General features: G+C 47.1%; 1 protein-coding gene across 6 annotated transcripts in view; it reads left to right on the top strand.

Moving 5' to 3' along the window:
- The window catches only part of SLC25A22 (solute carrier family 25 member 22), a 50,673-nt gene that overhangs the window by 20,026 nt on the left and 3,390 nt on the right, over window positions 1-27,257 (top strand). For 3 of the 6 annotated variants that reach the window (XM_079307753.1, XM_079307754.1, XM_079307755.1), the window contains exons 2-8: window positions 2,602-2,708; window positions 6,803-6,928; window positions 10,084-10,139; window positions 15,708-15,798; window positions 23,886-24,004; window positions 25,521-25,689; window positions 26,999-27,153. In XM_079307753.1, coding sequence (XP_079163879.1) covers window positions 2,689-2,708; window positions 6,803-6,928; window positions 10,084-10,139; window positions 15,708-15,798; window positions 23,886-24,004; window positions 25,521-25,689; window positions 26,999-27,153 — 736 coding nt within the window. In that variant the 5' untranslated portion in view covers window positions 2,602-2,688. Of the gene's footprint in view, window positions 1-2,601; window positions 2,709-6,802; window positions 6,929-10,083; window positions 10,140-11,117; window positions 11,125-15,705; window positions 15,799-23,885; window positions 24,005-25,520; window positions 25,690-26,998; window positions 27,154-27,257 lie in introns of those variants that run through there. The other 3 variants (XM_079307756.1, XM_079307757.1, XM_079307758.1) reach the window with 3 other exon arrangements.

Genomic DNA, 27,257 nt, shown 5'->3' with positions numbered 1-27,257 from the left:
TCTGGCTCAACTCAGAAACTCCTTGACCAGGCCACTGGAGGCTTCAGCATTCACCCTCATTTAAGGGACTCAGGGAGTTCTGTAGATCACAGCAAAGTGGTCAGATTGAGCTTGGGGTGACTTAGGGTTTGTTTTGCAAATGATCATTGGTTGGAGCTCTGTTTAAACAAACAGAGCTCAAATAAGCTTTCCACTTCATTGCATTAAAATCCCTTAATTCATTAAAATCCCCTGGCTGCAGACATTCAGGCCTCTGCTGTGCCAGGTGCTGTTTAAACAGTTATCAAGTGCTGGTGTCTGCTGTAAAATGATCACATTGTTCACTTCCCATCGCTCGTCCGCGAGTTGAGTGGCTTTTGTTAGGGGTGATGATACTAGTCCTGGTATTTGCTGGTGCAGCCAGCACCAAGGAAACCTGTACCTTTGCCCAGTTTTAAACTCAGGAAGGTTGTTTTCACCCTGTCTTGCTGTGCAGCTGCAGCAAGAGCATCTGTTCCCTGGTGGGAAGCAGCAGCAGTTTTCCAGCTGGATCAGGCAGCTGCAGAGGACTCTGTAGTTACTGGGCAGGTGGGGAGCTGAAGGCAAAAGTCAAAAGGAAAAAAGGCCAGAGAGAACTAAACTTAGCTGTCCCAAGTCCCTCTTGGTGCAGAGGGACTCCATTACCCTACTTGTGCCAGCAGGTAAGAAACAGCCCTGTGATGTGTTTGTGTGTCCATCTTGGTCTCTCACTCTTTTGGCAGCCTGGCTGTGGTGAATACTGGCAGCCTTGCTGTATTTTCTTGCTGTTGCTCTTTGTGGGGAATCCTTGACCTCTTGAATGCCCCTCTGTATGGAAGGGTGCAGCAGAGGCAACAAGGGGGGCATTTTGCCAGTGCTTGGAGCAGGCTATCAGGACCACTTGGTGCATGTATTTTATCAATATTGTGATATTGTGATATTTTATCAATTGTTTCAATAAACAAAAGTTTGTAGTGGGTGTAGACATTATCAAGTGAGTTTACATGATTCACAGCTTGTTCATGGCAGTGTTACAAGCTTTCAGGTACTGGTCTTCCTGTATTTTTATATTTTTATCTTCTACCAGCTAATTTGATAGAAAATTAAATTGACCTAAACTAAGCTGCTCATGTGGACATGCATATGAAAGCATATATAATGAAGAGTGTAAGTGATTTTCACTTGTAAAGTGTAGACTCAGCTGATCTGGAGCTTTTTAAGGTCTGCAGCCGCTGATCAATTGAGATGAGGTAAGCTGTGTGAAGAGGGCTCACAGAAGGTATAACAGCATGGTGCAGTGGGTGAGGTTGGTTTGGTGGGCAGTGTTTTGAGGAGGAGTGCCTTTCCTTAGGGAGCTCCATGTGCTGATCTCTCACGGCTCTAGCTGATTGTGGGTCTGCAGAAAAGGCAGTTTCAGTCTCCTGTTGTCCAAGAGTGGAACTGTATAAATGGTTTCATGCTGTCCTGTCCTTGACACTTGCTATAACTGGAGGGGGACCTGAACTCCTTCCCATTCCTGTTTGCACCATCACTAGCTCTTCACACTTTCAGGGACCTTTTATTCTCAGCAATGCACTGGGAGCCAAAGGTATCTCCAGAGTAGAAGTGTCGACTGTAAGCCACTCTATTGGATATGAGATTCTGTGTGGCTTAGGAAATCTGCAGTAAAGAAGCAAATTTCATTCCAGAGACTAAAGGCAAAGGTACCTCCTTTGCTGTGGCTCAGCATCCAGGTTTCATCCACCAGGTGAAAGAGGAGAGGAAGGAAGTTGGCTGAATACTGCTGAGACACCTGCAGAAAGCATAGGGTGTCTGGTTCCCAGGCTGGAGGTCAGGAGATGAAGACATTTCCAGAAAGCTGAAAGTTGTGGCCACTTCTGAAATTTTCTCTGGTGTCCAGATTTCTTTGTGTGGTGTTTTCTAACAGCTCTCATTAAACAGTAACAATTAAGAGTTTTAGAGAGAACTGGTTCCTGCAGTCTGGCACTGAGCTAAGAGGAAGAGTCCAAAGGGCACAGTGGCATCAGTGGGGAGGGAGAGGCATTGCTGAAAAGAGAGTTTTGGCACAAGACTGAACATGGTCTGTTTAAGCTTGGAAATAGGGGAGGATAGTAACCTCTGGAAGGGCAGTTTTTTTGAAGGCTGTCCTTTGGACACAGCATGTATGTGAAGGGAGGTGCTGAAAGTCTCATGATGACACTTGACTGTCTTGGGCTGGCTGGGTGGACCTGCAGTGGGTTGGGGATGCACATGCTAAGGTGTGAAATGCTCTCTGAAGTTTGAGAGATGTCACAGACACGGCTGTCCTGGCTGCTGGGCAGAGCTTTTGCCCTGCCTGGCTGCTGCCCTTCCTCGCATGCTGCTAGAACCTGATGACCTTGGCAGCTCTTCCCTCCATATGTCCTTGTATATTTATATTTACACACATACATTTATAAGGCTCCCTCTGGAGCTCAGCCTCCTCTTTGAGGACATCAGGTGCTCCCTTAAGTCACTTGTCCCCCAGCTGTCCTAACCATACAGCCTGCCTGCCAAGTAGCCCCTGAGCTTTAAGAAGAGTGTGTCTCAACTTTGTTTTCTTGGTGTCTTTTTGTCCTTTCCCAGGAAGAAACTGAAGTGAGAAAGAAGCGACTGGAAAAGAACGATTTGAAGGAACAGATTCATTTCTTAACAAGATCAATTTTGAATTAAATGGCTGATAAACAGATCAGGTAACTTTTAAATTTTTGTTTTTAAATTGTGCTTTTACGTTTTTCTTTTAAAATATTTTAGACTTCTTCATTTTGGATCCAGGAGATTGGAGGAAATCACCTGATCATCTCTTCCAGCCTTTAACAATTTTGATTCTTTCTCTTTTCCTTTCTTACCTGCTTTTTTTGAACCTTCTCTTGTTTTCTGTCTCTGCCATGTTGTCACATTTCTGCTTTCTTCAGTTCTTTTTTTTCTCATTGTCTTTTCTTTCTACCCTTTGCTTTCTACCCTGCATGAGTCCATTCCTTTTTGTTTCTTCTTTCAAAGGTCATCCTGTCCTGCTGACTTCAGCTGCTGGCATCAAGGGAGCAAAGCCAGGTCCTTGCCCAGGATGTAGTACTTGTAATGACAAAGTCCATGCTGCCTTGTGCCCTTACTCTATAGACAGTCAAGGCTTGAGTGATAGCAGGAACATGAAGTACCAACAATGATTAATGACAGTGTGCACGATGGAAGCTTGGTTCTGGTAAAAGCTGGATTTGAGTCTTTTCTGGAAATGAACTGGGATTCATTTCCTGGAAGGACACAGTTCTACCTGTTGCTTCCTAAGAGCTGTGTCAGGTGGATCTGCACAGTCCTCCATGTGGGTTTAACTTTTTGCTGCTTTTGAAGTTGCCACAGCTAAGTGACTCCTGCGTGCTGTGGGACTCCTGTGGGGATTTTCATGTTGCTTTTCTAACATCTACTTTTCCAGGTTACCAGCTCAGGACAGGTGGGGTGAGTGGGTAAAGGAAACGTGATGACAGAGGGACAGGACTTGGCAGTGTCTGAATGCTGCAGGCAAGAGAGCTGCCCCTTCTTAGCGTTTGCCATGATTAGGATATCTTCCTGTACGCCTGTCTTCTGCAAATGTAAACAGTCCTGAGCTGTGCTGATAAAAATACAGCTTTGTGGAGTGTTTGTGTGCCTAGATTTGGCCATCATCCACTACCCAGTTTGGAAAGCACTTGGAACTCTTCCAACACACCCATGAAGGGCGTGCTGAGATTCACCTCCATGGTCTGGCAGGTCTATGTTCCTGATAACCTCAGCAAAGCAAAATGATCAGACATCTGTGACTGTTTGAAGCTTGGTATTTTGAAGAAAGAAGAGACATGTCCTACAAGAAGAGGCATGTCCTACAGGATGTGCCCTGGCTCCTCCAGTGTGCTTTTGGCAGTGTGAGCAGGAGCTTGCTGGCAACAGGGACTAGTTAAAAGGGCTGAGGAGGAACACCAGAAGAGGAGAACTGGGATGCATTTGTATTCCTCCTTGTATTAAACTGAGCGAATGGCTTCATTTGCATGCTAGCCTGCTTTGTCCCCATTTCACTAAGCCCTGCACTCGTAGGTAGTGAGAGGCAGTAGCTGTGCAGAAGCTAAATAGGACAGAGAGACCAGGCACAGAGGATTCTTATCCCTTGAGTGAGCAGAAAGCACTGACATGTGAAGTGGGATGACTCAGCCACAGGGGAAAAAGCTTGTGATTCAGGTGCAGTGGTCTTTGTCTCATGTTCCCCTCTGTGCCTCAAATCCCTCACCTCTCCTGCTCTGGTCATCTCTCCAGTCGATGGGACCATATGTCTGCAGTGGTCATAGGCAGCCAAGCCAAGGAAATTTGTTCCTGTCACTCCTTAGTAGAACAAAATTGATAGCAAAAGACTAAAATCGACAGCAGTGCTTTGCTGCAAGGTGAGATCAAGGGCACTGCATTTCTGCAGCAGTACCTCTGGAACTTAATCTTGAAGTCTTGCTGGATACTGCCCCATAGTCCATCAGTACTGGTTTCCCCCTGCAGTGTTCAAGGGGAGATCTGGATGCTTAGATTCAGGTGTGATGGGAGTATTGAGCAAGGCTTTCTCCCACACAGGCAGAGGAAGAGGCTGTCTGCAGCCTCAAATTTTTGGCTTGCCCAGGCATGTCAGACCATTCCCATTTACGGCTGGGGTCTGGGCTGAAATTGGGGAATCTCTTGCAATTACAGTAGCATAAGGCAGGACCTTTGTGTCTGTGTCTCAGTCCCACCTGATATAAACCCTGTGATGATTTCACTGTTGGAACAGGTTGAGAAAGACAAGTGTTGGCCCGTCCCAGGTGTTTCAGGGACACTTAGAGAAGTGATGACAGTGTTGAGGCTGGAAGAGGGCACTGGTTGTGCCTCACAGTCTGTGACCTGCCAACAGTGACTTCAGAGCTGAATTTTGGGAGGCTGAGGTGATCCTGTCTTCAAACACCTTCCTTCTCCGTGGTGTTGCCATCTTGGCACACTTTTATCTGGTCTCTAACTTCCTCCTTCAGTGTGACTGTGGGTTAAATAAGGAGAGCACAATGAAGTGAAGTTTACTGTTTGAAATTTTCCCATGTCCTGAGAACAAGTTGAGTGTAGAAGTTTGCAGGCAAATCTACTCCATTGTCAGACTCTGGCACAAAGATCCCTGAGGCAACAGTGGAGGTGGAGAGGTCTGAAGGCCTGGCTCTTCACTGAGATTGTGCACTGATTTGGGCCTGCCTTCCTGTAGTACTGTGCTGATTTAATCTCAGTCAGCACTGTCTAGTTCGGAGCAGTAGGCTGAGCTCAGGTCTGTCTGCATGTCCTTAGCACCTCTTCTTCCAGCTGTGCCAGCCCTGGAGCTGTGTATGTGTTGTATTGACAGGTGTTGAGGAGGAAGCAGCTTTAGGTGCAGGACAGCAGACGTGTTGAGGTGTGTCAGTATGACAGTCCTGAGGTGTCAAGACCATGCTTAGCACTTGTGGACAAAGGCTTTTATATTTTTTCCATCCCTCATTTGTCTGCTTCCCTCAGGGACCCTTCAAGTTGAAACCTTGAGTCTCCATATCTTGCCTTTCCCTCAAGCATGGCTGCTTATTGATCCTCTCTGTGTTTTCCCCTTGATGCAGAGTGCTCTGGAGGGCTGTTGGGGGGAAGGTTTGCAGGGCTTCACTCCACCATGCCTCAGCCAGCCTCTGCACTGCTGTTTCCAGAGGATAATGCAGTCTGTCCCCCCATCCAAAGCAGCAAGTCACCATCATGGAAGGCAGTGTGCTGATTCCCTCAGTGGGAGGATAGGCCTTGCATGCTTACCCAGCTGCAGTCTAGGTCTGCTGTCAGCCAGCAGTGTACTATCTGACACATCCTGTGTTCAGGGAGCCGTATCCTGTGCTTTACTGGAGGGAGCTGACTCAAACAGGCTTTCTTTGTCTCTGTGTGCAGTGGTTTATTGAGCATGTAAGTGCAGGACATTTTTCTTAATTGAATTTGCTGGGAACCCATGTTTAGCTGATGTGGCTTTCACTCAGTGCCACTTGCAGGAATTCTCTGGGAGCACAGAGGGGAGTTGCAAAAGCCCATTCTTCAGATGCACATGCAGCGAGCCAGGTTTTGATTTCCCCCCGAGGTGTGAGCTCACGTCTCCACATCTGCGGCCGTGCAGGCTGCCAGCCCGGTGGTTTCCCCAGGCTGCTGCTTTCTGTGTGTTCCCCTGGCCCTGGGCAGTGGCTCTGGAAGCAGTTTCCCATGACTGTGGCCATCTGCTCTGTGTCTGCCAGCTGGGTGCTTCTGCTGGGCCCATTCCCACATGATGGCAGCAGCTGATGTGTCACGAACCTCTCATTAGCTGTGGGTCCAATTGTGGTGCAGGAAAGCGTTTGTCAGTAAACCTGCTGAAGGCTGCCCACGTGGTAGATAGTATAGCACTTAATCTTTTCTCCTCTAGGGACAACAGAAATCCCCAGGTCCTGAGCCACAGGGCTTTTTACTGCTCCTGTAATGTAGTGTGTGTAGCTAGGCTGTAGTAACGTGTAGCAATGTGTGGGTTAGGTGTTTGGCTCTTCTCCACTCATCAGTGGTTTGTCCTGGTGGTGGTATGTGCTGCTTTCTCTGCCTCCTCATATGCACAGCAGGAACCAAGCTTTGCTTTGTGGAAGAGCTTTTGTGCTGGGGAGGACAGCCTTGTCTCGCAGTGATGCATTATCTCTGGTCACGCTAAAGAGCTCAGCTCTTTCCTCTTTCCCTTCCCTGGCATTACCTGTGCTAAGACACTAAGACATCTGTTTTTCTCTATCTCATCCCCTTACAGTTTACCTGCCAAGCTGATCAATGGAGGGATAGCTGGGCTGATTGGGGTCACCTGTGTATTTCCCATTGACCTGGCAAAAACTCGCCTGCAGAACCAGCAGAATGGTCAACGGATGTACAGCAGCCTGTGAGTACTGCCCACATGGGCACCATCCCTCAGGACTTTCCACGGGGAGTCCTTCCACTTTGTTACCTCTTCCAGGTGAGCTCAGCATCTCTAGGAACTGGGCTGTCCTCAGGAAAGCCAGGGGACAGTCTGGAGCCAAGCTGTGCTAGAGCAGATAAAGCAAATAGTGCAGCTCTTGAGGCTGCTGAGTTGAGCAGAGGAGTCCTCTGCAGAGGGCACATCTGTTTGCATCCCTTGCTTGGGATCAGCCTGTTCTCTACTGCCCGGGCTCAGAACCAAAACACAAGGAATCCCAATCAGCTGATCCCCAACACAGGGAGTCTGCTGAGCTAGTCAGCGCCTGAGGGAATTTCTGCCTCTCTTCTGTTTCCATTGCTCTGATGTTGGAGATCCTTCATTTGCTGTGTCAGTTTTAAAAAGAGGAAGGAGTTGCTCATTCTCAGCCTAGATCACTGCATATGGACTTTTTAAAGGATTACAGGCTGACATATGCTATAGTTAGACTGGCTCCCTGTGTCCAAAAAACCTCAGGTACTGCACCTGTAGGAAAAGAAGGCATGAGTGTATCCAGCCCACCAAATTTGCTTGGAGTTCATGTTGAGTGCTTAGGACTGCATATCTGCTGTGGGATTGTGTATCACACTCAGCACAAGATGCTTTGTCCTGGGAACCAGAGACAGGCCTTAATTTTCCAAAAGAATTGGTGGTATTGAGGGGAAGAAGGGACTGGGAGTGATGAGGTATGTCCTGTCCTCCTACCACTTTGTTTAGAACTAGTGTAACCTTATCCCTGCTAATCCACACCAGCTTTTCCTCTTACCTGCTCAGGAGAATTTGAGGCAGAGGGGGAAATGGAAGGAAATGCTCTCTGTGCTGATGGCTTTAATCTGGGTGCCTCCTTACTCTAGCTGATGACATGAGGTTAGGCTGTAAGCTCTGGTGCTTCCCTTGACACTTCCTGTGCTCTTTGCTCCCTGCACTGTCAGTCTGCCCTGGCTTGTTGGCAGGATGTGGCCTGTGGCCACCCATCTTGCTTTGCATCCCCTTTTGTTATGTCCTGCTCCTGCTGTAGATTGCTTCACCTCCCTGAGGATCACTTATCCTCCTGACCTGACATGTGACAGCAGCAAGGATTTGGGCAGGTTGAGGAACTTGTAGGCACCTCTTGGGGCTGCCTGCTAGGATGTCTCATGCATGGAAGGGAGCTCAGTAGGACAGAAGCTTTGAACCTCCAGCAGTGAAGTGTAAATCAGCTCCATAGGCAGGAATTGCTGTGAGATGAGGAGCTGTTAAGGGATATGTAAGATTTACCCTGTATATTTGAACTGGCTGCTTCTAAGAATGGGAAGGGCTTAGCTTTCCTAAGGAAGTTTCCCTTGCTACAAGGGCTTATTTTTCTGGAAATGCTGTGTGCCTATCAATATTAGATTTCCTCATTACACCAATTACTTGGTGTCTGATGAACACCTAGGAAGGCAGCAAGTTCCTTTAAAATGTGGCTCACTTAATTTAAGATAGTATGACTTACTTGTGCTTGGCTCAAGAGATCTTTGGCATCAGGGGAACCTTTCACTTGAAAAAGACAAAGATTCTGGAGGACTTCTCAGGGCTGGAGATGGCTTGGCTTTTGGGCTGTGTTGCCCCAGGTATGTTATGTATCATTTTAATTGGCTGTTGTCTCCCTCATTTCCAGGGAGAGAAGAAAGCTGAATGTGACCTTGGCTGCATTTGTTCTGCTACAGCTTGAGGGGCTTTAAGTGACATGCAAGTTCTATCCTGATGCAGCAGGGCTGTGTGAATATGGTGGGAGCAGCTCTTTTCACTCCTCTCCCTGCTGTGGCTTGTTCAAAGCAGCATCACTGGCTCAGGGAAAATGTATTCCTTCCAGCACTGCAGTGTGAGGGATAGGAGAAAGGTGCACCAAGATTTCTGGGGCTTTCAGATGTGTTGGAGGGGCTTCTTGGAAGAAGGAGATGAGTATGTGCATATTTCAGGGGCTGGGGTGGAGTGCGTGGAAGACGAGATGCCAAAGGATTCAGAGAGTCCCAGCAGAGGGAAAACTCCTTGCCATGACTGGCAGTAATGCAGCATGGGCTCTTCACTAATAACTTTAAAACAGCCTTGACCTAGGGCCATAAAGCCCTCAAGGAAGCTCTGTATTTCCTTCTCCACCTCACCACTACTGTGGAGCTGAGAAGTTTACTCCTTGTGTTGCCAAGTCTCTTAAAAATATATTTGTGTTTTCATCAGCCACACTTCTCTTATTACTGCTTAAAAGAGCCTTTTATTCCTTAAATAATGTTCACATACATGCATGTGCACCTCTCCCTCTGTGGCTGCAGCAAGTACCTGTCTCTTCCCAAAGACCCTAAAGGCAGCATCCCAACTTCATGCAGCTGTGGTCCAGAGAGAGACTCTGCCAGGGGATCTGTGCAGCCTTCCTGAACTGTGACTTTGGATTCGTTAGGTGTGTGTGTCTGTGCCTTCAAAAGCCTTTGAGCCATTCCAGTGCTCTGCAGGGTTTTCCCATTTGTAGTAAATGTGTTTGCAGTGAGGAAGGTGACAGTTTCCCCTTGGAGCACAGTACCCTGCCGTGCTCTCCTCAGGGCAAGATCCTGAGTGCTTGCTGCCTGCTGTGGGACTGGATGTGTTAAAAGTGCGTGCTTTAATCTGCGTGGGAGGCCACAGATGACTGAGTGTTCAGGTCATCTCATGTTTGTGTGCCTTGTGTCAGATTTCACTGAGTAAGTCAAACAAGTCAGCATGGGGGGTTTTCGCCCCCCTTATTTCATTTCCAGAGCTGGATTTAAAAATGCATACACAAGGATCTGCTTGTTAGAGCATCTCATGTGCATTTGCCATGGGGGACCCTGTATAAATAGCCCTTGCAGTGACACTTTTCTCTGTTGTGTTTTTGGAAAGCAGACAGCGTGTGCAGGGTGAGCCAGGGGTTTCAAAGCCCCTGAGAAGTTGGGGTTGGAATTGGACTCAGACCTCAACAACAGCACATTCAGAGGCTGACGCAGCTCCCATCTCAGCTGAGGGTTTTGCTGACAGAATGGAAATGGAAACCACTCCAAGAAATTTGCTTTGTTTTTCTGTGCACTCACCCACCTTTGAAGTCCTGTGGTTCATCTCCCTCTGTTCTGTTGCAGATCTGACTGCCTCATTAAAACGATTCGGTCGGAGGGCTACTTTGGCATGTACAGAGGTAAGTACAGCTGACTCAGGCACAGCACAGCTTTTGCGTTGGAGGCACTGGTGCATAAGTAGGAGGAAAAGTTCTGTTCTCTGGCATATAAAGCAATAACCTGGCAGTATCCTAGGAGGTTGAACAGTGCAGCTGTTTCTAAAAATAAACTCCTCCATGCAGGTGTCTATTCAGATACCTACCACTGAGGACTTGAGTCCTCCTCATGACTGTTTTGGTGTTAAACCTTACCACTTAGTGAAGTTCATCTTTACTAGCAGTTTAAGTGAAGCTACTGGATTCTGTTACAGGATAAACATGTTATGTTTCCCACCTAGCGCACGTGCAGAGGGACAGTAGCAAACCAGCTCTTAAAGTTCTGTGGTTAAAGGCTGAATTTATGCCAAAGCCCTCCACCAGCATGGTCAGGCCTGCTGTCTCAAGCATGCCCAAGTGCCTTGTTCAAGCATTAAAATAAACTGCAATTAAAAAAATTTGAAAATAACCTGCCCTCCAAAAAAACTCCCTTGGGATGGTAAGGAAATCAGAGGTTGGCTCAGGGTGGAGCTTCAGCTGTTTGGTTGTTGTGTGCTGACCTGTTAGAAATCCCTTGGCTCAGGCTGTCTGTTACAGCAGTGGGTTCTTCAGCTGACATTGTACCTTTTCTAGTTTAAACACAAAATCCCTGTAAGTTTTTCAAGATTTTGAGAAGAGACCAGCAAGCCACATTCTGGCATTACTCGTAGCAGAGGAAAATGTGGAATACCTCCTTGGCTTGCAGCACAGTCCAACTGGTTTCATTGACACTGAGCTCTGGTTCATTTTGTGTCCTGATAGTCACTTGCTTGCATATGCAGTTTTTATCTGGGGCGCTCAGATAGCATTCTTGGTGGCACTCAGTCACTGATAAAGCCTGATAAAAGTTATGCTGCTATGATTGAGTCCTTGCTCTTTGTTTTCAAGTGGAAGTCCAAAGATGCTGGTGCCTTGCTCTTGGCATGTACAGTGTCTCTTGCTGCTTCTTCCCTGCTCCTAAGGAAACACAGGCATTGTGACTGGCCAGCCTGGGAGCAGCACTGGATATTCAAGCAGTGTCTCTTGCCCAATTTCCTGGTGGGCGTTTCAGGGGAGTGTGGTGGATGGCAGGGATGGATTGGCTGCTTTGCATCAGCTTTCCTGGGAGCAGGCACCAAGACAAATAACCTCGAGGAACCCTGGCAAGCTCCATCTTTGATGCTAGCAGTGACGTGTTCCCCTTTGATTTTTTCCAGAAGCTGGCTGCTTCTGTGTTCCTGGCCAGGAATTTGAGTTTGTGTTAACTTTGGCTGTAAATGTGCCATGGCAGGCTGCTTGGTGGGAGGCAGAGGGAAGAAGCTCTTTGGGGAAACTTACAGGAGAGACTGTAGGAGCAAGAGTTTTTGTGAGAATCAGGACTTTTGGAATAAACAGCTTAATCCTTTAGGGCATAGAGTGGTAGCGAGGATGTGGATCTCCAGGCTGCTTGTCATCCCCAAGCAGAAGGGTGCAGAGGGTTTTGCATACCTCTTTCTTTTCCCAAATTTTCCCAAGTCTAGTCAGCCTGGTACATGTCCCTAACTCTGTTCAGGGTGCTGATAGTTGCTTGAAATTACTTCTGACTATTCAATAGGGAGCTGGGTTGGTGAGGCCTTTTTTTAATAACTCCAGCTCCTTACAGAAAATTATAGATACTTCAGCATGGCCAGAGTGCAAGTGTGAGTACTCCCAAGAGCAGCAGTCCTGGTCTCTGTGCCTCAGTTCTGTAAGCTGACATGAGTAGCCCTTCCCTCCCTCTCTGGGTCATCCAAGGTCCATGAAGATTGTGTGAGTACTTTTCTGGAAAGAAGGTAAAGAGATGTCTGAGCCTTGCAGAGAAAGGTGGAAATCGGGTGGTAGGATTGGTTCCTGTTCCCTCCAGCTGTCCTAGTTCCCCAGCAGAACTTGCTGAATGACTCACAAGATCTTATTTGCAGGCTTTAAGCTGAAATTGGGAGGATTATATGTTAATGTGCTAAAGTAACAGCTGCTGCTCCTCATGGAGGAGTCACAAGCACGTCAGTTGTCCCTGCAGATCCTTTGGCCTCTGTCAGAGGACAGGAAGGGTCTCTTTGGGCACAGCCATTCCTGCTGTGTGACTTCAGGGCTCCTTCATGTGTGAATCAAATCTTCTCAGTGCAGACAGGAGACTGGCTTGTGCTTGTAGGATGCTTTTCTGCAATTCGCCTCTTAAGGTGTTTGTGTGGGCAAACATTCTTTACTTTGTAGAGTAGCCCATAGCAAACTGTGTGATGTATAAGGCAATCCCAACATTTCTCTCAAGTTCTTCCCCAAAAGTTACAGGGATTCTTGGAATTGTTTGGGGCAGGAAGAAGAGGAGTTCCCTCGTGTTTTTTCCCATAACATCTGTATAGGAGCAGTGCCTCCAAGCAGGATGATGCTGTCTAGCCCTGTCTGTGCTCAAGGAATTGATGGTGTGCAGCCTTAAAACTGATGCCAAGTGAATGAATCCATGGAGCCTGTGGACTCCTGATTCCCATGGGCATCAGTAATAGGGGATCTTGGAGTGATGCTCTCTCAGCTTCCTACTGCAGTCCAGCCAGAAGCCACATAAAGATCCCAGCACATGTTCTGAGCAATCCCAGTGCTGTTTGCAGACCAAGTGTTTAGCCAAGCTAAAGGCCCAGATCAGGCTGAGGAAGTGCCCTTTGCTGTTGGTGACATTTGGAGGGTAGCACTTCAGCTGCAGTAGTGTGGCAGCCCTCCCTGGCCTCTGCTAATAATGTCTCCCATCCCACACTGGGGATGACTTAATCCCCTTGTTATGTGAGTAACTGGTGATGTATAAGGGCTTCTGTGAGAAATAGGTTATCATAAAAAAACAGGGTTTGGTGAGAAGAGGGTGCCTACAAGTTTAGTTGGCAAACAAGTGTTTTTGACCCTGGTTGATTTTGTTCTTTGTAGTGCTTACTTCTTTTTGAAATGGTTTGTTTTTAAATGATTGTTTTATTTTTCCATTTGTCTGTCTTTGTTTGTGGTACATATAGCATTGCCTGTAGACCAAGGTTGCCTTTAGTTAGGGAAGTACTCATTGGTGTGTGCAGAATTGAGGAGACTTTACAAGAAGAAGGAGATGCTGTGAAAAGCATACAGCCAGCAGCTGGAGTATCTAATTTCTCCTCCTCCAGTAAATTGAAGCTCTTATGGATTATTCAGGACAGGGATTATCCATTCTCTGCTAAGCAGCTTTACTGAAAATATTAAAGATGTAGGAGAAAACCCAGGTTCATTAACTTTTTTTTACCCTCTGCTTTATTTGCAATTGAAGAGGAACTTCCATGAAAGCTTCTTGGTTCCTGAAGGTCAGCATGTGGAAGTGTACTTATTGTGTACTTTTCTTGCTTGATAGTTTGGAGTTTGTTTGCTTTCTTTCAGTGAACCCTTTTCACTGGAGTTAAGAGTTTTATGCTTTTTTGTTTCTCTTCTTGTTTTTCCAAGGAAAAGGTTATTCATGCTGCATGTTGGTGAACAGGTGTTACACTTCACAGCCATTGGGAATGTCATTGAAGTTGTCTTCAACTTGGCATTTGAGGAAACACTTTATGGGTAGCCACTTCCACTTAAAATTAGGCTGTGTGGATTTGCCTTGTAGATCTGATGTGATTGGCATTAGAAGGTGGATGTGGAGGTCATTTCTGAGTGGCTTCTTTTCATGTGCAGGAGCCATGGCAGAGGGGACATGATGTGTAAGAAGAATATCAAACTGAAGCAGCACAGTCACTGGTGCCCTTAAAAGTTTGCAAAGAACCAGAAGTGTGATAGACCTGTCCTGCTCCCTGCTAGTTGATTTGCCTGCTGTAAAAGATGATGACATTTGCTGGATGTTGTGGCCAGTGTGGAATGAATGCTTTGGCTTGCTATGAGGCAGCATTGCTCTGTATTTTCTGCAAAATTTGAGCATGGGAGTTGAAAGGTGGGGAAAAGTGTTGGACTGCCCAGCCCTGTGCAGCTGTTTTTTCTTGATGCAATTTTCTGAATGGTGGAGCTGTGTCTTCTGAGCAGAGGATGTAAGGCCAAGGATTCCTGTGTCCCACTCCCTGTTGTAGTGGTCCCAGAAGTCCCACTGTGACTTTGCTTTCTAACTGAGGAAAGTCCCCCTAAACCTATGTCTTCCAATTTTTGAAGGGAGGAGGGTCCATCCCGAGGAGTAAAGGACTGAGTTGACTTTCTCTGGGTGTGTTTAGCCCTCCTGTCAACTTGGGTTCAAAGGTCTTGAAAACGAACCCCACCATGTCTTTGGAGCCTATTGGGGGTACAGGCTTAATCTGGCTGTTTCTCTTTGGAATATGAATCTTTGGGATAAATTGTTTAAATCTCAGAGACAAGTATAAATGCCTGTATTAGTGTTTACTCTTACAAAGGTGTTCTAGGCCATTAACAAATTACAAGTGTAGCTCCTTTGGAGGGCTTGGAGCTCAATACATTTCAGTCAGGTAGGGAGGGCTTGAGACTATCCACTGGAGGACTTTTTGAGCTGTAGGATTTAAATGGAGGAGAAAGTTCTGGAGTGTTAATCTAATGGTGCAAACCCCACTCTGCTGGGAAGGGACTGGGCCTTCCCTCACCCCATTTCCCCCAGGGCAGTTCAAAAGCTGCTCCCAGCCACAGTGCTGCACTAATGTTACACTAATACCAGTGTTCATGACCCACAGCAGCCAGCCAGGCCATGCAGGCCTTTCATTGTGACAGGCACAATACAGGGATTTGCTGTTTGTTGCTCCTGACAAAGGGGCACTCCAGCGGGTGGGGGATGCAGGGAGCCAAGGCTTGTTTACACCCCAGGTCCCCCAGCAAGCCTTGCCATGGAGTTCAGAGGGGAATTGCTGTCTGCTGCAGCTTGTGGTGGGCAAAAAGCCACTTCAGCAGTGGCTGTTCTGGGGGTGACACCCAGTGGTGATTCACAGGGGAAGCCACTTTGCTCTCAGGACTGGTCTAGAGCTGGTTCTGTGCAGATGAGCCAGGTGACTTCAGCCAGCCTCCAGGTCTTTCAGTGGCTCTGCCTTTTCTGAGCTGTTTGGTAATCAAGCTGCTCTGGTGTTTTTTGAGGAGGCAACAGAGAAGGGATGCCAATGAGAAGGCAGGGTATGGTTATCTCAGTGTCACAAAATATTTGCAAAGGAGTTGGGACTGGTTGTTAAACTATCTTGTACTCCTTTTCTAAAAGTTTGATTTGCATCCTTCTAAATTCATAGGAATGCATCCTTGGATGAGAGACAAGGATGCATGTATACATGGTGGGAGGTAAGTAGCAAAGCTGAAGAAATTACAAAATACATATGGCAAATGGAGTAGAAACACATCTGGGGATGTTTTCACAAACCCAAGGGGTTGGGAGGCAGAAACAGTGTTAATTTTCAGTGGTGTTTTGTATTTCTAAATCCCTTTGATGCACTGCAGGCTCTCCTTCATCTGCCCTTGGTTTTGTGCAGAAGTTACAACACATTCCTAAAAGATCCAGTTAACAATTCCTTTATTCTCATTACCCAATGGCCTTTTTCTCTTTTCCTTGCCCAGGGGCTGCAGTGAACCTGACTCTAGTGACACCAGAAAAGGCTATCAAACTGGCAGCCAATGACTTCTTCCGGCATCACCTCTCCAAAGATGGGTGAGTAGGGAATTGACCTTTTGCAGTCACTTAAAAGACACCGACTCCAGGAACACGTCTGGTGAGACATCAGAAAAAAGGTGGAATGGCAGAGTGCAGTGACTGAAATATGAGTTGACCTTGAACAGCTCAGCTGGTGATTATGTTCAGGCTAAGGATGCAATGTCTAAAATGGGAAGCATGAAGCACTCCACTGGATGACTGCTCTTTATTCAAGCTTCTAAAAATAGTCCCAGACTTAAGCCAAGGTTAGCAGATCCAGAATATGTAGTCTTAAGTATTCAAGAAGAACCCAATGTCACTGGTCATTGCTCAAACAGCTGCTGGGAGGACTCTTGTCCTCAGCATCCCATTGGATCCTTTATGCTCCTTCTGGCTTGAAAAGGTATCAAGTCATGTTCTGTAGACCTCAAACTTAGCACCCCTCTTCTCCTTTTGTACCTTGAAAATAGTTTTAGAGAGGTGGTAAATCTGCATTGACTGAGGACACTTGGAGCAGCTGGCCTTCAAACTAATGCTGAAGGAATAAAATTACCCATTCAGCTTGCAAGTGGAGTTTGGTTCATGTCAAATAAATTTGAGTGAAAGGCATAAGCTGGAGCAGTTGAGAGGAGCTGGATCCTGAATATTTAATGTTGCTTTCACCAAGATGTTTTCCAAATTGCATGGGAAGTAGCTGTGTCTCCCATCAGAGAGAGGCCTTTTCCCAGAGGCAGACAAGGGCATTGTCTCCAATCCTCAGTGACAGTAGCTAGAATGACAGCCTGCTTGGGATATGATCCCAACAATTCTCATCAGTTATGGGGTGGGGCTTCAGTGAAAATACAAAACTCCAGCACAATTACTGGGTTTAACAACTTCCCAAAACATATCAGTGTCTCAACAACTTCAGTGGAGATTGTGGACTGACACAGATTGAGAATCCATTTTTTTCCTGTACCTTTCCTTTTTTTTTGTTCCTTTTGTTTTGGAGTCCTTTAAAGTAGCAGCTAACATATGTCTGCGTGACTCATCGGCTCACAGCTCTTCGTGATTTTGTGACTCAAGCCTTTGAATAGCCTGTATTCTGTGCTCTGCTCAGACAGTGGGAGGTAATGATGTCCTCTACCAAGCAGTGTGTCTCATCCCTGCAGCAGACAGCCTGGCACACCTTGGTGTGCTGCAGTAAACAGCAGCACAGCTCTTTGCCACCACCTACAAAGTGGGGGCTTAGTAGCTTCTACAGCCCAACCTGCCACACCTTGTACTGCCACTAAGGGGATGGTTCTGTGGAAGAAATCAGACTAGCATTGCAAGATATTTGGCATTTCAGGAGAGCAATCACTGCTGTGATGTTTCAGCCATTAAAATGGGACATGCCTGGCAGTTGATGTACTGCACCATGAGAGGTAAAGGCTTCCTCAGAGGACAAGTGTGTGTGTCTGCCTCAGTGCTGAGTCCAGCTTTGAACAGGTCTTTGGGTAAGTGGGATGCAGCAGTTTCCATGAGCAGCTGAGATTTTCACTCAGACCTCTTCCAGTTTGACTTTTGGGTCACTGGATGGTGCACACATGTCATAGATGATGTGCTGCACATAATTCAGAAGAGAGGAGCTAGAGAATTTTTCCAAGAGCAAGACACCCTGTTCTCCTAAATCTTACATACTGATGGGTCTGGCACTACAGTGACCTGCAGCAGGAGCATGATATCACCCCGGTAGTGGGAGTTCTTTGTGTCTCAACACAGAGTATTTTTAGTTCTTCTAGAGAAAAGAGAGGTTGGGCCACAGTTAGGTGACAAGATATCTAGGCAGCATGTGGAGTCAGTCACTCATCTCATTTAACCACCATAGGGGGCTTGGGTGAGTGAAATCTGGTCAGCTGGGCTCTTGAGGGTAGCCAGCATGAGCTGGACAGAGAGGCAGAGCATTGATAGTACTGTGGTAGATGATTTTAACCCAGGATGCATATCTGCTGGCACATGACAAGGCTGGGTCACCTATTTCACAATTCCAGCCAAAGCCTTGTTATGAATCACAAAATAGCTTGGAGTTAGAAAGGTGAAGCCTGGAGGTGCCTGACACATGGATGTGGTTTCATTTCTTGATATGTAATTGCATCAGTCAAGGTGTTACACTGGGCAAGGCACAGTGAGGGGATCAGTGTAAAGCTGGAGCAGCAAGATCTTGGTTCAGCTCCACCAAAGTCCTTTTTGCACAAGTCAGTCTGTCTGCTGTGTATATTCATAGGTGCTGTGCCCTTAGGTCAGTATTCCAAAGGATGTTCTGACTCAAAGCTGCAGAAGGCTGCTAGACCTGCTTACATTGAATGCCTTTGTGCTAAGCATCTAGCACTTGTCTTGCTTGAATATGTTGCATGAGTTGGTAATCCTTTTCTGATAAAATGTGCATGTTCTGCCAGTATTTGCTGATTAAAATATGTGGTATTAAAATAGACCTCAGTGGACCAGACAGAGTGTGGCAAATCCAGCATGACTCAAAGCAAACTCTGTTAAACAACAGCTTTCAGTGTACATTAATGTATATATTTTTATCCTATGAAAGACTTAGTGTTGAAATTGCTTTTAAACTAGGATAAAAAAGTGGCATAAAGTCTATTTTTGAAAGGCCAGACTGAAAACAGCACCTGGGGTGTAGGAAGCTCCTGACTGCAAATTGCTGGAAGAGTATTTTAGGGATGTTATCTCTACTGGTTTGTGCTAGACTCCCTTTTCCCTGACTCTGCTCTTGGACAGTGCTGGAGGTAGAGCATTGGGGCAGCATCCTCCCAAGGAATCTCATGTTCTTGATGGTGTAGCTCTCTCCCTGAGTGTGCAGGTGTGTGTTCCTGCAGTTCTCTCCACCCTGAGACTAACTCCTGCCTGTATCATGCTGTTCCCCACCTTTTGTTGCAGGGAGCATGTGTGCTTACAGGCTGGGGGATGTCATTTCTAGCTGTCCTGGTCATTTAGAAATGAGGGAGGCCTGAGTGAGTTGTGTGAGTGCTGAAAACATGCTTGCTCTGTTATGGAGGAGAGGAAGGAGACCAAGATACTGAAAAACCTGAAGGGCATCCCATGACCATGACTGAAAAAGGCTATAAGGGTCAAGAGATTTCCTGTGGTGATTTTGACCTAAGAGCTTCAGCAGTTCCCAGGAGAAGGAGACCCACAGAAGAGTCTCCAGGCAGGTCTTTGTTCCTGTGTCATTCTGTGGGGAAGAGTTTTCACTAGGCTGGAGAAAGCAGAAGGTGGAGAGAGGGGAAGCTTCCAGTCTTCAGGCTGCTGGAAACAGATGGGATTTTTTTTTAAACTCTGGCTTTTTGAAGCTGCATGTGTTGAGAGACTCAGTCTCATGGCTGCTGTTAAAGTAGGAGTGGCTTCATTGTCCAGAACAGAGGATGTGAGAAGTTACCAGGGCTAAGTGAAGCACTTGGTATGAAGCTGGGAAGGCAATTTAGATTGATAGTACACCAGCATTTAAAGTACATCATTGATTATTGAGTGCTCAGTGTGTGAGGCCTCTTTGATTGATTTAAGCATTGCCTGCTTTTTTATATCCTTTTTGAATCTGGGTGTTAAACACTTAATAAAATAGTTTCCTTTGAAGTGTCCTACAAGGTTTCATGTTTATCTCCAAAGTGTGGAGTCCCAAATAGCTGTTTTGTTAGGCGTGTTTGCCAGGTTTTGTTCATTTTTCAGGTTCTTGTTTAAATATTCTGCCTTGGCTGCAGTAAAAAATGTCTCATGCCTTCTTACCTAAGCAATTTGTTGCTCATAAAAACTTTCTAGTGTCCCAGGATGAATTTCCTGCTGCTCCTCTCCAAGGTGTTATTCCCTTACTTGTCCTGTCCTATTTAATCTTGACCTTTATTTTGTTTTTTGTTTTGAAGCAAAGGCTGGCAATCTGTTGTCTTAGCAGCTCGGATTCCTAGGAAGACCAGCATTGTCGGGGTTATTTCCTTCCCAACACTGCATGACTGACTTAATTCTGCCTTTGCTGATGCTGGCAAATTTTCTTTTATTCTGCCTCCTCCTGTCTTATGTATTTGCACAGGGAAGAGAAATAGCCAACTGGTAATCCTGGGACAAGCAAGGTACTTTTCCTTCAGTCTTATGCAGATGTGGAGACTGGAGTTTGTTTGGAGATTGCCTTCCCAGCTGATATATCTCCCCAAGGCTCTTTCCTTCATCTGCTCTTCTTTCAGGCTCTTCTGAGATACTTGGACCATCTCTTCTGTGGCATAAGTATCAATTGCTTGGCCTGGTTGATCCTTGAGCTGCACAAAAGTCTGTAGAGTAAGGCTTTCAGTTTAGGAAGAGGGAGTGCTGCAGCTACTCCTGGTGCTGAGCTGCTGTATCACCCTGCACACTTTGGTCCTTCTTTGGCACTTGTGTGTCCAGACAGCATCTCCTGCAGTTATCCACTGGATACTCAGACACTTCTTTCATGTAGGTAGTCCTCATCCAACTCACAGACTTGGAAGAGGAGAAATCTCTCCCTTCCCCTTGAGAAGGAGACAGGAGCTGATAATGTCATTGTGCCAATTCAGAAACAGCTTGGGGAGAGCTCTTTTATTTAGCACACTGAGTTCAGGCAGTTGCAGTGGGTTGAAGCTGTTGACATCTAAGGTCAGCCAAAAAGTAAATGCACTTTCACCTGTTAATCTGGAGGGCAATGTGCAGTCTGATCACAGAGTGCACCCATGGAAGGAGCATTGTCCTTGTCATCGTTCCAGACACAGGAATTGGGACAAAATGTGAGTCATGTTCAACATGCTCAGTCATGTTACCCTGTCCATTGTTCACTTCCACAAATGTTCACATTGGAACAAACACTTGGAATTTCCTGCCAGGGCAAACCTGATGCAGATACAGAGTCAGCCTCCTCTTGACTTAGTCTGAACACTCAACACAGAGCTCCTGCACATACCTGGAATAATGATTTCCAGATCAATATTTAATCTGGCAACATTACTTTGAGATGTATCTGTTCCACATCAGTACTTTATTTGACTTGTCTGAAGCATTTTTGAGCTGGCACTGGAAGTGAGAGGGAGCTTGTAGTGGGAACTGTATTGCTTTTCCATTTCCAGCATCATAGCTCCAGCTTTTCTGAAGTGTAGTTGCAGTAGCTTGTTGTTCCCCCTTGGAAAATCAGGGGTTGGATTAAAGGGACTGACTGGCAGTTGTGTGCACAATTTCCCATGACTGTGGCAGAGAGGGTGCTCTTTCTGTGTGCTGGTTTTCTAATCCAAGTCAAAGACCCCCTATTTAAATTGTTTGAGAGGAATAGGCTCTGTCTGCTTTGAAACAGAGGCAAAGGTTGTTTTATGAGTGAGGAAGGTGATGTTCAAGCTAGGGACAGCTTCTTGGGTAGGAAATAGAGATGGATTGCTTTGTATGGATGTTTCTTTAGTTCAGGGATTTCCTCTCTGGAAATGTCATCCTGCTTCCAGAATGGCTGGTTCTGGTCCCTGCCCATACACAGTAAATTCCCACATGGTCAAGATTTTTCAGAAGCTTGAAAAAATCCCACACTGCTCCCATGTGACATTGATATACCAATGCTGTCAGGGATCCTAACTTTGAACTGATTGCTCCCAAAAAGCCTTCCATAAACCTCTAGTTCCTGCTTTTTGACTTTATTTTTCAGCTCTAGTTTGAAACTCTAATGAATCTCCTCCCTTTCCCATTTGACATTTTTGATTTATCAGAAATCAATAGTATGTCAGTAAAAGATGTGGACCACCTGATTTTTGCCAGTGTGGAATTTGAGGCTATTGGGTATATATTATATTTAACACTCTCTTGCTGTGATAAAAGATGGTTGCTTCATTTGTAGAACCAGATTTTTGCTGGTGTTGCAGCTTTTGAAGTTAGTTGAGATGTGCCAGTTTTTAACTCACTGAGGATAAGGCCAGTGGTGCCTTAAATGTTTAAACCCCTTTGTTGTCTAGAGAGGAAGTTTTCAAACTTTCCTTTTATGTGCAGAGACTGGTATGGTTTTGCAAAGGCAGTTTGACCCCTGTATAGCAGCTTTTAAACCTCCTGTCAAAAGCTTTACTTATCTTAAGCTATCTTTTTTTTCTTGAACTCTCCTGAGTTCCCAGGATGTGCAGACCAAAAGCTGAACGCCTGTGTTCTAGATGCTTTTGATGTACCTGTTTGACATCTCTAAAATACACCCACATAAATCCTTCCTTGGGTCCCTCTGGCAGAGCTCCATGGAGTTCAGTCAAGCCAAGGCTGACTTTAGTTGGCTGGGATAATGGTCCAAGAGGAATATATAGGCCAAATCTTGCTGATCCTTTGAACTGGTCATCAAAGCAGTCGCCCTGGATGAAAGCCAGAAGATATGTACTCCAGGGATGCTTCAGGGCTCTTGCTAAAGTGGGAGGTGCTCTACTGTGCCAAAGAGAGATTCTGGCAGCCAGCTCCTTTGCTTCCTCCCACAGGCAGGCTGGGGATTGTGCAGCCTTGCTGCTGGTATTGAGCCACTCAGAGACTGCTGCTGTGCTTCAGGCCACCCAAAAGGCACAAGTTGGTCACCTCCAAGTGGCAGTGGCAGTGGGAGCCTCTGGATTCACACATCCTAGTTCCCCCATACTCCCAGGAAGGCCTGCTGTGCACACTTTAGCACCCGTGTGGGTAACTCCGTGGGAGGAATTGCTCTTTGCAGCTCTTCATCTGTGGGGAAATTTGGAAAGGGGAGACTGAAATTTTCTTTCTTTCAGCCTTATAGGAGAGCTCTATATTTAGTCACTGGTAATCTCTGTTGTGGCTCTGTGCCTCTAATCCCCTGCTCTCATATCCTCCCTGGAGAAGATGAGAGGTGGAGAAATCGGCCCAGCTTACGTGGTGGGCCAGCAGGATTACAGTGCATCTGCCCTCCCTTTCCTGTAGGCTTGGCATTGAAACTGCTGTGCTGGCCCACTGCCCCACAGCTGTGCTGTGTGTGCCTGGGCTGTGCAAGGGAATGGGGAATATCACTGTGGGACTGCTTCTGTCACAGTGTGGGGGTGTGCTCTGAGCAGGTTAAAATGAGATATTGCTGCAGAGCAGGGCTGGGGGAGGTAAAAATAGTGCTTGCATTTAGAACAGAAAAAAGAGGAGGCTGTTTCACTCTGGCTGTGTGATTTATACACACTTCTTTTTTAAATCCTTTTAGAAAAGAGCAGGTCAGACATACTTTTTAATCAAGTCAGTGTTTTCTGGTGCCAAGGTTTGAGGTTTTTTTTACGGGGCAGAAACATTACTTTCTGAAAATTGAAGCTTTATGAGGTTTTGCATCCTGAGTTCATCTTTTTAGTCTTAGCTGGGCTTTTTCACAGATTTGGAATGGAGGTGTCAATAAAGTGCTGCATTTTGCTGGGTGAGAATATGTTGCTGATAGTCCCTGCTCTGTAGGGCAGAGAATGCACAAATCTTCATTGCTGAAGGTCCATCCCATCCCTTGTCTCTCAGGGAGGACCAGTTTAGTGCAAAGGCTATTTGGTCAGGTTTGGAAGGCCTGGTAAGATGAAGCAGCTCCTAACCACAGAGGAGCTGCCTCCCTGATTTATATTCACTGTTTATTTGCTTTGCTTTACTCAGAGAACTCCAAAGCAGCAAGTAGAATATTTCCCCTCCTTGCTCCTTGTCCTGTGGTCTGTGTTTATTGACAATTTTTAAAGGACTAGACTGGCAGGAGGAAAGCTCCTTATTCCCCTTAATGCTCAGGTCCTCTGGTGCCCTCTGAAGGGATACCCTTTCTGAAAGCTGTCCCTGACCAGGGGCACTAGCAGGCTGGAAGAGAGCTGCAGTGCTCTGGCTGTGGGTGGAGGGGGCTGTGTGCTCCTGCCTGAGGCTGTTCTGACAGGACTTGTGGCTTTTCTGAATGTTCTGTTTCTGGGGACAAATTAAGTCTATCCTGCAGGTCAGGAGGTGCTGGCAGAGATGCCAAACCTGGACTGTGCTGAACTGTCAGGCTAGCAGGTTCTGCTACCCCCTTGGCTGCTTTCCTGTAACCCCCAGGGTCAGAGATGTGCCCCAAGTCTTGTACCCAGCTGCCCAAATGTTATTCTAGGCCACCCCCTCTGATGGACTCTTTCTCTCTTTTCTTTGGGCAGGAAAAAGCTGACACTTCTGAGGGAGATGCTGGCGGGCTGTGGCGCGGGTACCTGCCAGGTGATTGTCACCACTCCCATGGAGATGCTCAAAATCCAGCTGCAGGATGCAGGACGCATTGGTATGTGGACTTCCCTTCCCTGTGCCCTGAGCAGGGAGAGGGGAAAGAGCTGGGACTGGGCTTTCAAGGCAGAGCTGAGAGGATGAGTGGAGAATACACTTTTCCCTGCCCCTGCTCTCCCATGTCAGAGATTCCATAGATGTAGCAGAAGTTTGTCCTTCTCCTCCAGCTTGCTTTCCCCCACACTTTTCTCAGTAGGCTTTGCAGAGGCTCTTGCAGTTATGAAAGGTGCTGGGGTTTTTGCTCAAAGCAATAGGCTTGGCAAGCAAAACAGCAAATGCTATTGGTGGATGGAGAGACAGGAGAGATGACTGGGTGGTCAGCTTGTGAGTGATTCAAACTTGGTTGATCCTGTGCACCCAAGAAGAGTTTAGCATCCTCCAGTGCCTTTCCTGTGCTGCTTCCTCCATCTCCATGTTTTCTGATGTCTATTTTTTCTCTCTTCTACCCTCCTGTAGCACCTCCCTAACAGCTTCCCAAGGGGATGTGTTATTTCCAAATGACTTGTCTCCCCTTGTACTCTTTTTTTCTCCCTGACAAAAACAGCAGTTGTTTTGGTTGAAACAGTAAGTAAAATTCTCCCAGTGCACTGGTTTTGAACGAGGTTTGGGATCAGGCTCTTGGGACTGTGGGCGTGAGCTGGCAGGCAGAGGCAGGAGGGAGTGTGAGCCTTTTGGCTGAGACACTGTGGAGTGTTTCTGGTGAGAACAGAGACCAGAGTCTGACATGGAGACTCCAGGGGAAAGAGTTTCCTTAGTTTCTTCCAGAGGTCAGTCTCGGCTGTGCCTCACTTCCCAGGAGCCCTGCATGACACTGTTAGATACCATGTTTATGGCCCTTCCTGGAAAATGGGCCAATTTGTCCTTTAATCTCTCATTTGATGTGGCATTCCTGAATAATCACGGATTTATTTTTCTTTTCTCTCTTCACTGGTTTTACTGCAGACCTTATCCTCTTTGTGCGTATTATTTTAAAATGTTGGAAGGATTTAAGCCGTGGTTTGAGGGTTCAGGAGAGGTTTTGGATGCTGTGAACAGCCTGTTCTCTGTGTGCCAGGGATTACTTACAGATTGAAGTGCTCTCCATCTTCTGGCCAAAGGGCTGAAGTGCATCAGCTGGAAAAGTGGGAGAAACCAGGATGTGTTTATAAACGTGACTGAGGAACTCTCCAGGTTAATGATTGCTTTCAGGGGAGGGAGGCAAGGAACCTGGGAAGTGTCTCGTTTATGAACATCTTGTTTGTGATAGTGGCAGTTCAGGGACACACCTGGAAGCAGGGACTGTGCCCTGCCTGCTCATAGCATGACAGGATGCTCCTGCTTGAGCAAACCAGCTGATGGGAGAGCGCAGCCTGGGACAGCCAGGGACATGGGCAGAGTGGGGAAAGCTTGCAGTGCCCTTGCAGGCCATTGTGTGCATGCTGTGCTGGCTGGAGGTGTGGCTGCCCTGCCTGCCCGTGCAGGGGCAGCAGAGGCTGCTGTGGGCCCCTGCAGACCGGCGCTGGCTCTCTCCACAGCGGCACAGAAGAAGCTCATGGCGGCACAGGCCCAGCTCTCCTCCGCGCCCGCGGGAGCGGCCGAGCCAGTGGTGGAGACGCGCCCCACGGCCACCCAGATCACCAGGGAGCTGCTGCGGAGCAAAGGCATTGCTGGCCTCTACAAGGGCCTGGGAGCCACGCTGCTGAGGTAGGATGGGCTTCAGCACAGGGCACTGCTTCCTTCCCAGGGTCGGAGCTAGGGCAGCTCCCCTCCCAGGGATGTGCCTGTGTCACAATCCGCTCAACCCGAGCGGGAGTCGTGATGGTTCATTCGACCCCAGGGTGCAAAATGCAAAAGGCAAGAGACTCAGGTTTGTTTAGCAGAAAGCAGTAATGCTGTTTATTGTTTGTGATGGAGAGAGAGAGAGAAAGGATGGGATATAACTACCAACAGATGGGATCCATCCTTGTGGCTGTCCAACGAGACGAGATGCGTCTTCAATCCGTTGGGGAGAAAGACATCTCAAAGTCTTCTTTAAAAAAGTCACTTTTTATAGTCCTTTTCCAAAGCGAGTGGCCTCTGGCCAAAAGGTGGGGAGATTTATGGACTATTATATGTGGAGATCATTGCTCCAAGAAACAGGTGGAACAGGACGCTACAGCCAGTACTCTGCTCACAGGAGCAGCATAGCATGGCAAACTCCAAGCACACCTACAAACAGTCCTTGGCAAGCATCCACCTCGGCCAGGCCAGAACTCAGGCGAGTGGTGGGGTCCTGGGCTCTCAGTCTCTGATGATGGTCGTGAGGCAGATCAGAGAAAACTTCAGACTGACTCTTAGAGCCTCCAAAGGAAGTGTGGGCTTCAGCTTGGTTTGGTTCTGTTTCCATGCACAGGTTTTGCACATTAAAGAAGGGAAGGTCAGAGGAGCAAGGAAGATTTGATTCTTCGGCTTTCTGTGGAAGGCTTTTGTCTGCCCCATGGTCCATGTATTCACACTGTACAGAAGTCCTTGTGAATTGTCAGAGTAACTGTCAGCCTGAGACCCCAGAGTGTGCAGTGGGAGCTGGCCCATGGAGTATGTTGGTGCCTGCTCTGGCATTCTTTGCCTGGGCTTTCACAGTGTGACTCTCCTCTGGCTTTAGCAAAGGTAGAGCTGAAGCAGCACCCAGGGCGATGGAGGGCAGGATGGAACCTCTTGTAATCAACAAAAGTGGGCAAAACAATTGACCTCTGAATGTGCTGGTACCTTTGGTTTGAGTGTTGAAAAAAGGGGGAGCCCATTGATCCTGCAGGGCTGCATGCCTGCCATAGGCCTGTTGTCCTTTGTGCAGTCACTTTTGCCCCACTGAGTTTCAGCTCCTGTGTGCATTGCAATCACAGAGCCAGGATATCTGCATTGAACTCATGGCTGTGGTGCCAATGTGCGATGCTTGCAGTTTGCTCAGTTTGTTGGGGTCCTGTACTGACTTGGCTCATCCTTGTTCTTTCTTCCTTTTGTTCCTGCCCCCCTGCAGGGACGTCCCATTCTCCATTGTTTACTTCCCCCTGTTTGCAAACCTGAACAAGCTGGGCCAGAAGGACCCCAATGTCAAGGCTCCGTTCTACGTGTCCTTCCTGTCGGGATGTGTGGCCGGCAGTACGGCTGCAGTGGCTGTCAATCCTTGTGATGGTGAGTCCTGAGTGGTGGTGGTGGCCTGGTGCCAAGTGACAGGAGCCAGAGGCCCAGGCTGGGCCAGGTGAGGAGGAGGGTGACTGTGCCAGCTCTTTGGCAGC

Source organism: Erithacus rubecula, assembly GCF_903797595.1.
Source record: "Erithacus rubecula genome assembly, chromosome: 6".
NCBI classification, from domain to species: domain Eukaryota; kingdom Metazoa; phylum Chordata; class Aves; order Passeriformes; family Muscicapidae; genus Erithacus; species Erithacus rubecula.
Note: the sequence above shows the minus strand (reverse complement) of the source record. Positions and strands in the feature narration are given on the sequence as shown.